Genomic DNA, 15777 nt, shown 5'->3' on the forward strand with positions numbered 1-15777 from the left:
CAACTGCCCAGTGATCAAGGTGCCCACAGCCTCGGCCTCTTACTCTAGCTCATGGTCCTCAACGAGGGCAAAGGGGCTTTGACGATGTCTAAAAGCATTTTTATTATAAACTGCAGGGGGTAGAGGTCAAGGGTACTGCTGTATACCCTACAGTGCACTGGTCAGCCCCGTGAGGAAAAAAAAATCTGGTCCAAAACATCAATAGTGCCAAGGTTGGGAGACTCTGCCACAGACCTCCCATCCCAGCTAGGCTGCTGTCCCTCCCCTCCGCCCTCACCTTTCCAAATCTTTGCCGCTCCCTCCCTGCCCCCATACACCTCTGCTCTCCAGGATGTTTCCCTTAGTAGTTTAACAGGAATGCCAATTCCAGCTCCAAAAAGCTCTTACAAAGCTCCTTGCTCCTAAAGTATCTCAGAGATGTGGGAGCTGTCACCTACATATCAAGGGTGTGGAAGCAGAGTCCCCGGGAATAGAAGGATCAAAGCAACTCAGTGGCTGAGTGGCACACCTACAGGATTCAGTTCCAAACCCTGAATTCTACCATCTACCCTCACCTCTCCTCCCTGAGCAAACCTGTACCTTAGAACCCACTCTGAATTAGCCTCACCCACCCCCACCCCACATGCCTGTTCATCCCTTTCCCTTCCTGCCCAAATGGCATGGGGCAGATGGGGTGAGCAGCAAAGCAGGCACCCTAAGCAACTAGACTCCTGGGCCCCACAACTTGGACTTGTGCCCCAGTTTTGCCTCTTTCCACCCAGGCAAGCTGCTGACTTCCCGGAGCCTTGGTTTCAACAACTGTGAAGTGGGAATCAGAAGAAAACCCACCTCCCAGGGCTCTTCTGAAAGGATCCTGTGAGATCATTCTAAAGAGCCTGGCTCACTGTAATTAACAGGTAAGCAGGGAGAAGGGACAGTCCTCTATCAGGCACAGGTCCAGAATGGACTAGATTTCTCTGGCCCTTGTGGTTAGGAGTGACTATGTCATTTACTTTGGCCAGTGACAAGTGACTTGAGACAATTCCAGGAGACAGAGCTTTAATAGCCAGAACATGATCTGCCATGGTCTCCTTGTCTCCACAGTGCCACCTGGCCACATTCAACTTGGCAATGCTCACATCTAAGTGTTGGAAGGAAGATCACAATGACACACAGTAGGGTCCCCAGCCTGCCCAGATGCACAGGTAGTGTGAGCAAGAGTATGCCTATGCTATGTGAAGCCAGTGGGACTTGGGGCTGCTTGTCATTGCAGCCTTGCATCATCTGCCCTGACTGTTGCAGCCCCCAAACTCCCCACCACACATGGCTGCTCCCCAATTCCTAGCTCTTTTCCCCCCAGAGAACACTGAACCAAAGCATGTTGCAAATTGTAAATGCAAGTCAGCACAATCACCTGAGGATGCAAAGGGTTTTATAAGTATGCTGGACAGAAATTGGGAGCCATGACTATGGGCAGGGACAAGGGGCATGTGCTGGGTGCCCCATTTCTTCCTCCAGATGCAAACCTGGGTGAAACACTACTATTCCTCCCTTTCTGCTGCTCTCCCAGGGAAAGACATTAATACTATATGTCAAGCATGCTTGCAAGTTTACTGGATCCTTCCCATGGCCATTTCAGGCATGATATAATCCCTAAAAATCCCTTGGACAAGTTTCTGATGTCTCTGAGCCTCCCCATCTGTAATGGGGAAGCTGAGGCTCAGAGACATCAGAAACTTGTCCAAGGTCACACAAGGTTAGGGGTGGAATTGATGGTCTGATCTGAAAGCCCATGGGCCTCCTCCGACAGTGTGCAGCTTCTCTCTGGCTCAAGAGTCAGGCTCAGATGGCTACTCATTCTCCTGGCATATGGCTGCAGTGATCAGAACTTGGATGACCTGCACGAAGTGCCAGCATCAGGCCAGAGTGTGGCTCCATTGTCATTTCAACCAGTCAGCTCTGTTCTAGTGTCTGGCCTTGCCAATAATTTACACTGCAAATGTGTCTTGGGTAGCCTTTGGCTTTGGAGAAGTATAAAATTAAATTGATACTGCACCCAGAATGTATGGCAGGGACAGCTTTCTCAAGGTCCCCTAGTGACACCATAAATCACAGGGTCCCTGCCTAATCAGCTCTCAGCACCAGAACCCCAACACTGATGACCACATGGCAATTCCACGTTCAAGGTCCACTGCTTCCTGCTGAGTGAGGTCTATAGCACATGCAAGCTAATGCAGAGCCATGCCCCACTGCCTGGCCAGCATCCTTTAATCAAGAGAGACAACCCTGGGCTGACACAGAGGTTACACACTATGGACGGCCTGCTCCCTGGACAAGGAGCCAGCATTTAAGGACAGGGAAGCTGCACATAATCTGATTGGTTTTTGTTTTGAAAATGAGGTTTGGCCAGCCTGGGGTTGAATGGGCTGGAGCTGAGCAAGCAGGCTGTTCTGTGAGGTCCTACTCCTGAGGTTGGCACCATCCACTGTGCCCCTTTCCTCAGCAGTGTCTCCACTGGGATTCTTGAGGTGTCTACACAGCCGGAGTCATGGTCAGAAGGCCACTGGAACACAAGCAGTGAGTTCTTTGCCATGCTCATGAGCCCGTCACATTTATTGAGCTCCTGCCATGAGGCAGGCTCACCTACAGGCTCACGGAGGAGAGAAGAAACCATACATTGTACAGCATGCTCAGCGGTTTCAGTGCTGGCTGAGGGAAGGGACCTGGATATGGATATGAAATGTGGAGGGTGAAACTTCGGATAAGGTCTGAAGGCCGAGGAAGGCCCCAATGAGGAGGTAATGTGTGAATGAAGAACTAAAGGAGGCAAAAGAGGAAAGCATGGGGCTGCAGGGGGGGGAGAGAAATCAAACCAGAGGGCATGGCAAGTTCGAGAACCACACAGGATCATTGCTCACAGGTGACAGGGCTTCCAGCAGGGATGGAGTGGGCAGCAGAGAGAGAAGTGGCCTATCCTCAGTGACTGGGATGCCACTGGCAGGGTTGAAGTGGAGAACAAGTCAAAAGCCTAACAGGTACCAGTTTGAACCCCTTTCTCCAGCAATGACTTTGGGAGGCCAGTCACCCCCAATCACTCAGAGAAGGCCAGCTACATGCGGGGCAGGGCTGGGCCCTAACTCTCGGCCTGTGGACGCGAGTGCTGTCCAGCTCCAAGCCTCACAGAGTGGACCCAGTAGGCCAGGTTTTCCCAAAGAGTCCGGACTTACTGCAATTTTAGTTTTTCATCAAGGCATAATTTGCTAAATGCATAAGTGATTTAAAATGTAAAACTTTCAGGACATTCATTCTCAATAGCCCCAAAGTCCGGGAAATAAAAAGGTTTCGGTTTGGGAAAGATGGTCATCAGCTCCATGCCACCAACACCCAGGCCGGAGCTAGGGGTGCCACTGTCTTCTCAGGGCTCTGAGCCTGCTCTCCTCACTTGTTAAGAGGGCACAAAGGTGGGACAGTGCTCGTCCAGTCCCCCTAACTCTGAGGGGGAGCACACAGAGTCCTCACTTTTAACGATGCCTCAGGACACCAACATTATTGGATCAGCATCAGGGCTGGAGGAGCTCACACACCAGGTGTCTCAGAGCTGAGTGACTAGTCAAGCCCAAGAGAAGGCAGAAGCCCACCCACCGATGCCAGAGCAGTGGAAGGAAAAGTTGAACTAAATGTGTAGAGTCATGTGCTAGATGGTGTAATTGTTCCCAAATCCCAGACACTGCAGTCTGGTGCTTTCCCTGGAACTTCGACCAAATACAAAGCAGCTCTGTCCTCTACCCAGCAAGGAGCTAACTCCCAAATTTCGAAGGCTGCCAGGGTGGAAGAGGCTGCTGATACAAACTGTTTCAGAAAGGTTCCCATAGACGCAAAGAGGACAGGCACTGAGTGTTCTCTGGAGAACTGCGGAGAGGGTTCCCCGATGCCACCGAAGCAGAGGGCAGCTAGACCAGGACCGGGCTGGGAGAAGAGAAGCAGCTCCAGGGGCCACTGGGGAGGCACTGAGCTTGGAGCTGGGCAGATCTATGCTCTGCCCTTGGGACCTTGCCCATCTCTGAGCTTTGTGGACAAACCTGTGAAGGGGATGCAAGGACCCTGGTGTCACAGACAATCCTGGTGACAGGCAATGAGGCACAGAGGTGAAAGTTCCTAGCACAGATGACTTGTCTGATTATCATGTGAGCACAGGGACACTGAGACCCTGGTCTGGCCTCAAGGCCTTTATACTGCTGTTCTATCTGTCCAGAGTACCCTTATCTCAGCTCTTTTCAGCCAAGGGCCTGAGTGGAATGTGCCTTCTGCTCCCGGGCCTTTCCTGGCTCCATCTGAAGGGGCCTCCACCAGTAGCTGTCTTGCACTCTCCTTTACTTCCTCCACAGTACTTCCCATCCTCTCACCCATCCTGTCACCTCTGTGGGGAAGGTGCCTCACCTGTCCTGATTGCCCTGTATCCAAGACCTGGAACTGTGCCTGGCACAGAAGAGGTGCTCAGCAAACAAATGTTAAGGAATGAGTCAAAAGAAGCCTAGTGCCCGCCTCTGAGGAGGGCTGGGGCCAGATGCAGGTTCACACACCTGAACCTGCACAACAGGACTTCCAAGCTCTCTGTTCGGTCATCTGGCCCCTGAGTGCCTCAGAGGTAGAGGGTTGGTTGGCTGCAACCCCAAGGGGACGAGATCTTTGGGTTTCACCTCACCTCCCTCCTGCTCTTCCCTCTGCCCACGTTTGCAGCACAGTCCCTGGAGAACACTGCAGCGGGGCCCTGTCCTCGGCAGCCCTCGCTCTAACTACACACACTGCCCGCTGACAACAAGCCCCGCCTTATCATCCTCGAGTCACAGGAAAAAAAGATTTTTACAAACTGCCAAGCGCTATGCAGAGAGAAGCAGCTGCTCCAGGTGCCAGAGGCTCCACCTTCACCAGTGCTGCCACTAGCAGCTGGGCCTGCTGAGTCTCATCACCTCTCTAGATCTTGGGATCCCCCAAAGGTTAACATTCAAGCAAAAGTGCCCACCATGCAGGGCCAGCTGAGTGTAGAGACAGGTTCTGTGCACTGAAACGCTGCAATCCCCAAGCAGTGCCCACTCACCACCTGCTTGTTCTGCTGCAGCAGCGGACAGGACAAGCCCAGCTGGGGGCTGGCGTAGACAGGCGTCAGGGTGACCCTGGAGGGTGGGGCGCACACAAACTTCACCACAGCAGGCTCCAGCGCAGGGAAGGGGTTGGTGATGCTGGGCTTGTTCCCCACTGAGAGGGCAATGACCTGGCAGAGCATAAGGAGCAGTCAGACATCCCCAAGTTTGAGGCTCAGCTCCACTGTGCACCTCACCTTGCCACCCAGCTCCATGGGACTCAGTGTGCTTTTCTGCAGAATAGGAATGATAATGACATCTACATCACAGGGGGCGGGGAGGGGTGGGTACAAAAGTCCAGTAACAGGCATGAGATCGGAGCCCCTAGTGCCCTCTACAGACATCAGCCAGAACCACTGCCCAGGAAAGAGGTGGATCGGTGGCACCACGTGGCTTCCCAGCATCCTATGAAAATCCCAGGTTGCATAAACAAATTCCCAAGTCTGGGTTGTTAAACAAAGAGTCCATACTGATTTGAAAACATTCATCGCAACGAGATGTAGGTGTGAAAGAATGTGTGCTAATGGACTGAGACCTGCGGGGGGGACCAGAAAAGAGAGTGGCCCTGACCCCCTAACAACACATACACTCTGTAGGAAGGCATGGTCTGGTCCAGAGCCTCTCACCCTTCCTGACCTTTGGGCAGGACAAAGGGCAGTTTCTATGCTGACCTGCAGAGTTTCTGCCTACAGCCTGACACCCCAAGGAAGTAATACACAGACCAATAGAGTGGGCAAGCTGCCCTCGATCCACGTGATCCCAACCCTCAGGGGTTCCAGTGACAGACACATTTTGCTCAGCCTACCCAGTCTCCTAATTTCTTGGTTTTGAACATTAAAAAGAAAATGAAAATGGCCCGGCCAGTGTGGCTCAGTGATTGAGCTTTGATCCATGAACCAGGAGGTCATGGTTCGATTCCAGATCAGGATGCATGACTGGCTTATGGGCTCAATCCCCAGTGGGAGGTGTGCAGGAGGCAGCTGATCAATGATTCTCTCTCATCATCAATATTTCTATCTCTCCCTTTCCCTTCCTCTCTCTGAAATCAATAAAAACATACTAAAATATATAATAATAATAATAAATAAAAATTAAGAGATTTCACAGAAAAAAGTACTGGGATTTCAAGATTATCCTGAAATACCAAAAACATCTGCCAAATGTGGCCCTGAAACTTCACTCTTTATAAGACCTGCCTGCCCCTGGAGGCATCTGACTATGCCCCTGATCTTTTTTTTTTTTTTTTTTTTTTTAAATATATATTTTATTAATTTTTTACAGAGAGGAAGAGAGAAGAGAGGGATAGAGAGCTAGAAACATCGATGAGAGAGAAACATCGATCAGCTGCCTCCTGCACACCCCCCACTGGGGATGTGCCCGCAACCAAGGTACATGCCCTTGACCGGAATCGAACCTGGGACCCCTCAGTCCGCAGGCCGACGCTCTATCCACTGAGCCAAACCGGTTTCGGCTATGCCCCTGATCTTAGCTCAGCCCTGATTTGGTAGTGGGGAGTGTTGAAGCCCAGAAAGAGAAGAGGTCACCAGGTTGTTGAAAGGGAGCCAGGATTACCTAGCTCTATCAAAGGCAACATGTATAGGAAGGGGGTCCCAACCGCATATCTTGCTAGATCTGCTTGCATTCACTACGTCATTCTACCTCACTGATCCTCATCTGTCTGTGAGATGGGTATAGCAGCAGAGCTGGGTAAAGAACTGGCTGAACAGTTTGATCACAACCATCTTGATTAAATAAAATGATGCTATGAATACAGCAGGGTCCTCCCCTCTGGGCAAGGTGATGTGGGGGCGGCTGTCCTCTCACCTGTTCGCCCAAGGCCTGACAGGTCACGAGGATCCAATGTTGCTGGTAATTACGGGAGGCAGGGGGCCCAAAAAGAGCCAGACTGATGCTGTGAGTGTCCTCGGAGGTGACGTTTCGGAAGAACTTGGACGGCTCCAGGACCCAGGGCCTGGGACCTCCTTCGAACAGCATCTCCTGTGAGGAGCCGAGGGTCACCAAGGCAACAGAGGAGGGGTTCGCAGCCTGTGGGAGCAAAAAGAAGAGTTAGTGCCTTCCTCTGAGAGGCACATGTAGCGGCCTGACCTGCCCTGCAGAGGCCACACAACCCCGCTCCTGGTGCTCATCGGCAACACTCCCAGTGCTGTTGGTGCAAAAGTGCTCTGAGGAGAATTCTGTCCTCCTCGCTGATACTGCTGGGGTGAAGGGAGCATAAATTGATCTGCTTCTTTTGTAAAACAATCCGCTAAAGGCTTTGAAAATACTCACTGTCCTTGACACAGGAACTTCCCATCTGGAATATAACCTAAGGACAGTCTAGGAAGGAGGGAAGTGAGCTCATGCAGAGAGGCTCACACAGCCATTTCCTACCGCAGATGCCCAGCGTGGGGCTGCGTGAGTGCTTGGTGCATCCACAGTGTACAATTCCGGCCAGGACTGCAGGAGTGCCTAGTGCATCGTGACGGGGCCTGTGTGGGTCCCAAAGGCAGAGCTGGGTATAGAACTGACTGAACAGTTTGATCACAGCCATCATGTTTTAAAAAGCATGAAACAATTCCAAACAGAAACATACCAGATGACCAGGGGAAACACAGACTGGTGTCATTGAGGGCATAATTCAGAGTGGTTTGTTTCCTTAGTTCGTTCTCCACTGCATTTCCTGCACTTCCTGCAACATCTCCACAAGCTTTGGGGAACAAGCCTTTCTGCCATTTTGTTCCCAGCACCTAGAACAGTGCCTGGCACAGAGTAGATGCTCAATTATTTGTTAAGTGAAGGAGTGAATATTAAGTCCTTAAAGTACCCAATCTACAAAGAATAAATTAAAGTAATTTTTTACAAAAAGCTCTCATCTGCTCAGAGAGACCCAGAATATCCAAAAGAATGCCCAAGGCCCCACAGCAGCTTGCATTGCTTCACAGCTGGGCCTCATCTGGGCACCTCCAAAACCCAAACAAAGAAGAGGAATCTGCAGATCTCTCCATAGCTCCTGCTGGGTGGCCTCAGGCAGAGGCTAAATTAGCACCTCCTTCGAGACCCAAGAGTCAGTGTACCCAGGGGTTAGAGTAGAACCATCCAGATTAAAACTCCTCAGATACATAAGGGACACATTCAGGGGGCAGACTCAGTGAGCACCAAAGCCCCACTGAAGCAAGTCTTGTCTCATAAGGGTGTCTCCAGCAAAGAAGTTCTCCCATAGTAGACACAGCTGATCCTCACAGCCAATTGGCCTGGAGGTCAATTCCTCCCAGTGATACCAACAACAATCAAGGCTTAACAACAACAAGACTGTGCACACAGCCCACAAAGGGGTGCACCAAGAGTGTCCACCTCAGGTAAGTGGGGAGGCTGAGCCACTGTGCCCTATAGGACACCTAGTACACAAAGCCACTCCATCAACTCAGGGAAGCAGCCAAAATGTGGAGACAAAGAAACAGGACACAAGTGAAAGAAATGGAGGAAAGCAAACGACTGGATATAGAGTTCAAAACCACAGTTATAAGGTTTTTCAAGAATTTTCTAGAAAAGGCTGATAAAATTAGTGAGACCCTCGAGGATATGAAAAAGGACCAACTAGAAATTAAGCATACACTGACTGAAATAAAAAAATAATATACAGAGATCCAACAGCAGACTAGAGGATTGCAAGAATCAAATCAAAGATTTGAAATACAAAGAAGCAAAAAACACCCAACTGGAAAAGCAAAAAGAAAAAAGAATCCAAAACTATGAAGATAGTGTAAGGAGCCTCTGGGACAACTTCAAGCGTACCAACATCCGAATTATGGGGGTGCCAGAAGAAGAGAGAGAGCAAGATACTGAAAACCTATTTGAAGAAATAATGACAGAAGATTTAAGAAAAAAGCCGATAGCGGCATAGGTAAACACCTAAACTGCTGTCTCGCACAACAATTTCAAAACTACAACTAAAAGACACAACATCTATCACCCAGAACCACAGGAAAGCTGGCTGAGTGGATGTTCTACAACTAGAAGGAAAGAGAAAAGAGCATTGCACAAGTGCCGAAAAGCTGAGGTACGGAGGCGTGCGAATTGGGCTGGCGGCGGGCGACTGGGAGCGCTGCTTTTTTCAACCCGAAGGGAGACAAGCTCCCGATTACTCCAAACTCCAGTTTCTAGGGAGACGCGGGGGACCCAAACTCCTATGGGGAGAAGCTGGACTGTCTGCCATCGGGTCGGAAAGTGAGGGTGGCTTGCTTGCAGGGCTGCGCGCATGAATAATTGTTTACTGCGCTGGGGTGTGGGACGCGGGGACACAGTGGGAGACCCAGAGCCGGCTTACTGGCAGCCATCACTGTTTGCCACGCCCTAGCCTAGTGACGCCCTGAGACCCCGCCCCGCACAACCTACAAACCCACCCAAGCTCCAAGCAGCGGCTTTAACATATGAATGGCCTGCCCTATCACAGCTTAACCTAGCAAACTTGCAGCCCGGGTCAGACAGCTCCAAAACCTCCAAACCCCAAGCAAAGAGGAGAAAACTGTAGTTCTCGCTGTAGCTCCTGCTGGGTGGCCTCAGACGGTAGCTGACCTGCACCCCATTGGAAATCCAGAAGCCAGTGTACCTAGTGGTCAGTGTGAGACACCAGATTGCAACTCCTCACATCCATAAGTGACACATTCAAGAGGTAGACTCAGTGAGCACCAAAGCCCCACTGAAACACGTCCTGCACCATAAGCATGTCTCCAGCGCAGCAGTGCTTCCATTATAGACACAGCGGGTCCTCACAGCCAATTGGCCTGGAGGTCAATTCCTCCCAGTGTACCAACAGCAATCAAGGCTTAACTACAACAAGACTTTGCACTCAGCCCACAAAGGAGTGTACCTAGAGCGTTCACCTCAGGTGATTGTGGAGGCTGAGCTACTGGCCCCTATAGGTCACCTACCACACAAAGCCACTCCATCAACACAGGGAAGCAGCCAAATTGCGGAGACAAAGAAACATGTCACAAATAAAAGAAATGGAGGAAAGCAAACTACTGGACGACATAGAGTTCAGAACCACATTTATAAGCTTACTCAAGAATCTTCTAAAAACCACTGAGGAACTTAGTGAGACCTTTAAGGATCTTAATGAGAATGCCAAAAAAATGGAAAAGGACCAGTCAGAAATTAAGCATACACTGTCTGAAATAAAGAATATACAGAAACTCAACTGTAGATCAACGTACCCCAAGAATCAAACCAAAGATCTGAAATATGAGGAAACCAAAAACACCCAACCAGAAAAACAAAAAGAAAAAAGAATCCAAAAATATGAAGATAGTGTAAGGAGCCTCTGGGACAACTTTAAGCGTACCAACATCCGAATTTTTGGGGTGCCAGAAGAGAGAGAGCAAAATATTGAAAACCTATTAGAAGAAATAATGACAGAAAACTTTCCCTACCTGGTGAAAGAAATAGACTTACAAGTTCAGGAAGCACACAGAACCCCATACAAGAGGAATCCAAAGAGGACCACACCAAGACACATCATAATTAAAAGGCCAAGGGCAAAAGACAAAGAGAGAATCTTGAAAGCAGCAAGAGAAAAATGGTTAGTTACCTATAAGGGAGTACCCATACGACTGTCAGCTGATTTCTCGGCAGAAACTATGCAGGCCAGAAGGGAGTGGCAAGAAATATTCAAAGTGATGAATAGCAAGAACCTACAAGCAAGATTACTCTACCCAGCAAAGCTATCATTCAGAATTGAAGGTCAGATAAAGAGCTTCGCAGATAAGAAAAAGCTAAAGGAGTTCATCACCACCAAACCAGTATTATATGAAATGCTGAAGGGTATTCTTTAAGAAGAGGAAGAAGAAGAAAAAGGTAAAGATAAAAATTATGAACAACAAATACATACCTATCAACAAGTGAATCTAAAAATCAAGTGAATAAAAAATCTGATGAACAGAATAATCTGGTGAATATATAGAATCAGGGGCATAGAAAGGGAGTGGACTGACAATCCTTGGGGGGAAAGGGGTGTTGGGGGTGCAGGAAGAGACTGGGTAAAAATCATACACCTATGGATGAGGACAGTGGGCTAGGGGGTGGGGTGGGGACCGGGTGGAGGGGAGCTATGGGGGGAAAAAGAGGAACATCTTAATAATCTGAACAATAAAGATTTAATTAAAAAAAAAGAGTAGGGAAATGTGTGTCTGTGTCCTTCTGTATTCACAGCATGATCTCAACCAGAGATGAGAAATAAAATATCATATAGGAAAAATTAAAATATTAAGAAAAAACAAGAACGTACAACCACACTGTGATATTTTTCAGCCATCTGATTAAAGAAGCAAAGAAATTGAGGCCCAGGGTGGAGACCTCGCCCTAGCTACATGGGCACTCTCATCCCTGGCTTTGCCTGTTTTAATATCTGCACTTTGATGTGTACTGAGGAGCCTGTATGATTTCTGAGTGTCCCTCATTAGTGGTGTTGGTTATTGACCTATCTCCATGGCATAGATTTGTGTGACACTTTTATGCCGAATAAGAATGGAATTCCATGCAAAAGTGATAATTCCTAGTTCTCTGGCTGTTAGTTACAGGGCATCTGGTTCTTTGCACAACCTTTTCCTTTGGGTTGGTCATGAAAATTTCCTTTGGTGAGGTCTGTAGTGACCTGCTTTACCCACAGCAGAGTTTTGCTGACTGTGGCATTGAGACATGGGCAAGAGCAGGGCATATGAAGCCAGAATAGCTGGGTAAACTTGGGTAAATTTCTTTGCTGGGATTCATGTTTTCCATCTGTAAAATGGGATGACAGTTCATACTAATGATAGTGACAATAGCACACGCTGTTAACTGAGCTTCTGCTGTATGTGTTCATTCCCACTCCCTTGAATCTACAATAACCCTGCAAGGCAGGAGTTCTTCTCATGCTCATTTTACAGCATGAGAGACTGAGCAACTGGCAGCGTCGTTCTCGTTGTGGGGACAGAGAAGCAGATGGACAAATAAACATAGAAAGTGATGGTAGGTAGTGATAAGGGAAGGAAGTAACAAGTGTTGGGAGGTCCTGCTTTGGATGGGATTAGGGAAGGCCTCTCTGAGGAGGTGACATTTGAGCAGACCTGTGCACGTGTGCAGGGAGAGGATGCATGGGGAGTTGTTGGCTGATAAACCCAGAAAAGTGTTCATATTGCAAAAAGTAATTCAAAAGGAGAGAATTCTCATTGAAAAGTGATACCCTTTCTTTGCTAAGGGTATACTGTAAAAAGCCAACTAGGTGAGCCTGCACTATAGGCCTCAGCGGATCATCGCCTTAGCCACTAGCCCAACCCCATCCTTGAGGGTGTGTGCATATTAAAGCTGCCACTCAGGTAGGAGTTCGTTTCCACCTTAGGTGACATCTGATTGGGGCACTGCTCTGGGTCCAGACTATGGGGGACAGCTGAGTGGCTATTAGCCTGTACCTGCAAGGACTGCAGGCTGTTGGCAGATCTGGATATAGCCCAGGGGTGAGAGCATGAATAGAGCTGAGAGAAAACAGGCTCCGCATGGTTGGCAGACACCACAGGCATGGGGCAGGGTAGAGGCTGGCACACTGCAGTGGGAGGCATGTGTGTTGGGCCAAAATGTATGAATTTTGGAAAAGAGTACACTGTTATCTACCCATCAGCAGTGTGCATGCTAGAACATCAAACTTTTGGACTTGTATTAATCAGATGGCTGAAAAATACCACAGTGTGGTTGTATGTTCTTGTTTTTTCTTAATATTTTAATTTTTCCTATATGATATTTCATTTCTCATGTGGTTGAGATCATGCTCAGAATACAGAAGGACACAACACATTTCCCTACTCTTTTTTTTTTTTAATTAAATCTTTATTGTTCTGATTATTACAGTTGTTCCTCTGTTTTGCAAAACAAGATGGGTCTGGCCGTCAAGAGGCCCTTAGTGCTGGCAATATATGTTTCTAGGAGATAGAACAGATAAATCACACTTGGTGTAGGATCAAGAGGCAAAAGGCCAGGGACAGGGCAGTGGGAGATTCAGGCCCCAGGCACCTGGCTGGCCCAGGGTGATGCATTCAATCTATGCTGACTGACAGAAGGAAGAAGCAGGTAAGCTCTCCAGACCCAGCACTTGGGGGCTTCACAAGAGTGATGTGCAGGTGGGACAGACCCTCTACACACAATATCATGTCATTTGCAAATAATGACAGTTTTATTTCTTCTTTTCAAATTTGGATGCCTTTTATTTCTTCTTCTTGTCTTGGCTAGCACTTCCAGTGCTATGTCGAAGAGGAGTGGGGAAAGTTGGCATCCCTGTCTTGTTCCTGTTCTTAGGGGAAATGGTTTTTGTTTTTGCCCACTAGGTACGATGCTGGCTGTAGGTTTGTCTTATATGGCCTTTATCATGTTGAGTTATGCTCCCTCTATTCCCACATTGCTGAGAGTTTTTATCAAAAATGGGTGTTGGATTTTGTCGAATGCTTTTTCTGTATCTATTGATATAATCATGAGATTTTTGTCTTTCAATTTGTTTATGTGATTTATCACGTTTATTGATTTGCAAATATTGTACCAGCCTTGCATCCCTGGAATAAATCTCACTTGGTCATGGTGTATGATCTTTTAAATATATTGTTAGATGCCATTTGCTAAGATTTTGTTGAGGATTTTGGCATCTATGTTCATCAGGGATATTGGCCTTTAATTCTCTTTCTTTGTAGTGTCCTTATTTGGTTTGGGAATTATGATAACGCTGGCCTCATAAAAAGAGTTTGGAAGTGTTCCTTCCTTTTGGATTTTCTGAAATATTTTGAGGACTGTAGGTGTTAGTTCTTTTTTGAATGTTTGGTAAAACTCCCCTGTGAAGCTGTTTGGACCTGGGCTTTTTTTTTTTTTTTTTTTTTTAAATATATATTTTATTGATTTTTTACAGAGAGGAAGGGAGAGAGATAGAGAGTTAGAAACATCGATGAGAGAGAAACATCGATCAGCTGCCTCCTGCACACCCCCCACCGGGGATATGCCCGCAACCAAGGTACATGCCCTTGACCGGAATCGAACCTGGGACCCTTCAGTCCGCAGGCCGATGCTCTATCCACTGAGCCAAACCGGTTTCGGCTGGACCTGGGCTTTTGTTTGCTGGGAGTTTTTTTGTGTGTTTTTTTTAAAAATATGTATTTTATTGATATTTTTACAGAGAGGAAGGGAGAGGGATGGAGAGTTAGAAACATCGATGAGAGAGAAACATGGATCAGCTACCTCCTGCACACCTCCCACTGGGGATGTGCCCGCAACCAAGGTACATGCCCTTGACAGGAATCAAACCTGGGACCCCTCAGTTCACAGGCCAACGCTCTATCCACTGAGCCAAACTGGTTAGGGTTGCTGGGAGTTTTTTGATTACTGCTTCTATTTCATCAGTTGTTACAGGCTTATTCAGGTTTTCTGATTCCTCCTGATTCAGTTTTGGGAGATATATTTTTCTAGAAATTTGTCTATTTCATCCACATTGTCCAGCTATTGGCATATAGTTGTTCATAGTATTTTCTTATGATCATTTGTATTTCTGTGGTGTCAGTGGTTACTTCTCCATTTTTGTTTCTGATTTTATTTATTTGGGTCCTCGCTCTTTGTTTCTTAATAAGTCTGGCTAATGGTTTATCAATTTTGTTTATCCTTTCAAAGAACCAGCTCTTGGTTTCATTGACTTTTTTTGTATTTTTTTTTTTTTTAGTCTCTATATTATTTATTTCTGCTCTAATCTTTATTTTCTTCCTTCTGCTTATTCTGGGTTTTTCTTGTTGTTCTCTTTCTAGTTCTTTAAGTTGTAGGGTTAAATAGTTTATTGCTGGTTTTTCTTTTTCTTTTTTTTAGGTATGCCTGTAGTACTATGAATTTCCCTCACAGGATTGCTTTAGCTCTGTCCCAAAGATTTTGGGTTGTTGTGTGTTCATTTTTCTTTGTTTCCAGGAAGTTTATTTCTTTACTGATCTCGTTGGTAACCCATTCATCATACTAATAAAGAGCTAATATGCTAATGAGTGGGACACCGTAATGGTAATGACCAGGTCATTAGCATATTAGCTGGGGCATTGCTCCAGAGACGAGGCGGAAGCAGGGAGGTGCCCGGAGGAGGCAGGACCATCCCATGCTGTGGAGGGCAGGGGTGAGAGCCCATAGTGCCCCCCTCACCAGTCCTTCACCACCCACTGCTCGCACTCTGAGTGCCCAATGGCCCACCTGCCAGGGGAAGGAGCACAGCGCAGCAGACGGGAGGCTTCCATGCTCTCCTCCAGCGCCGAGCCGCCGTGTTGCTCTGGAGATGAGGCGGAAGCGGGGAGGCGCCCAGAGAAGGCAGGACCAACCCGAGGCAACTGGAGGGACTGAGGTCGGGGCTTGAAGTGGCCAGAGAAGGCCAGAGGGTTTGGGGGCTGGGCCAGGTGTGCTGGAGCTCTGCATGGACAGGTTTGGGTGTCAAGGCAGGGCTGCGGGTGGGTGGGCAGCGCTGTGCGATTTCGAGCACTGGGCTCCTAGTTGTTTAATAACATGCTATTTAGCCTCCTTGTGTTTGAATGTTTTGGGTGTTTTTACTGTAGTTGATTTCTAATTTCATTCCACTGTGATCTGAGAATATGCTTGATGTGATTTCAATCTTCTTGAACTTGTAGAGACTTGT

General features: G+C 47.8%; 1 protein-coding gene across 4 annotated transcripts in view; it reads right to left on the reverse strand.

The window, feature by feature from the left end:
- NUP210 (nucleoporin 210) overlaps positions 1 to 15777 on the reverse strand; it is a gene marked incomplete at its 5' end in the record, with an annotated part of 129619 nt that overhangs the window by 57481 nt on the left and 56361 nt on the right. For all 4 annotated transcript variants that reach the window (XM_080654584.1, XM_080654585.1, XM_080654583.1 and 1 more), the window contains 2 exons: positions 5075 to 5248; positions 6942 to 7163. In XM_080654584.1, the coding sequence (XP_080510710.1) occupies positions 5075 to 5248; positions 6942 to 7163 (396 nt within the window). The remainder of the gene's footprint in view (positions 1 to 5074; positions 5249 to 6941; positions 7164 to 15777) is intronic.

This window comes from Plecotus auritus, assembly GCF_963455305.1.
Source record: "Plecotus auritus genome assembly, chromosome: 2".
NCBI classification, from domain to species: Eukaryota; Metazoa; Chordata; class Mammalia; order Chiroptera; family Vespertilionidae; genus Plecotus; species Plecotus auritus.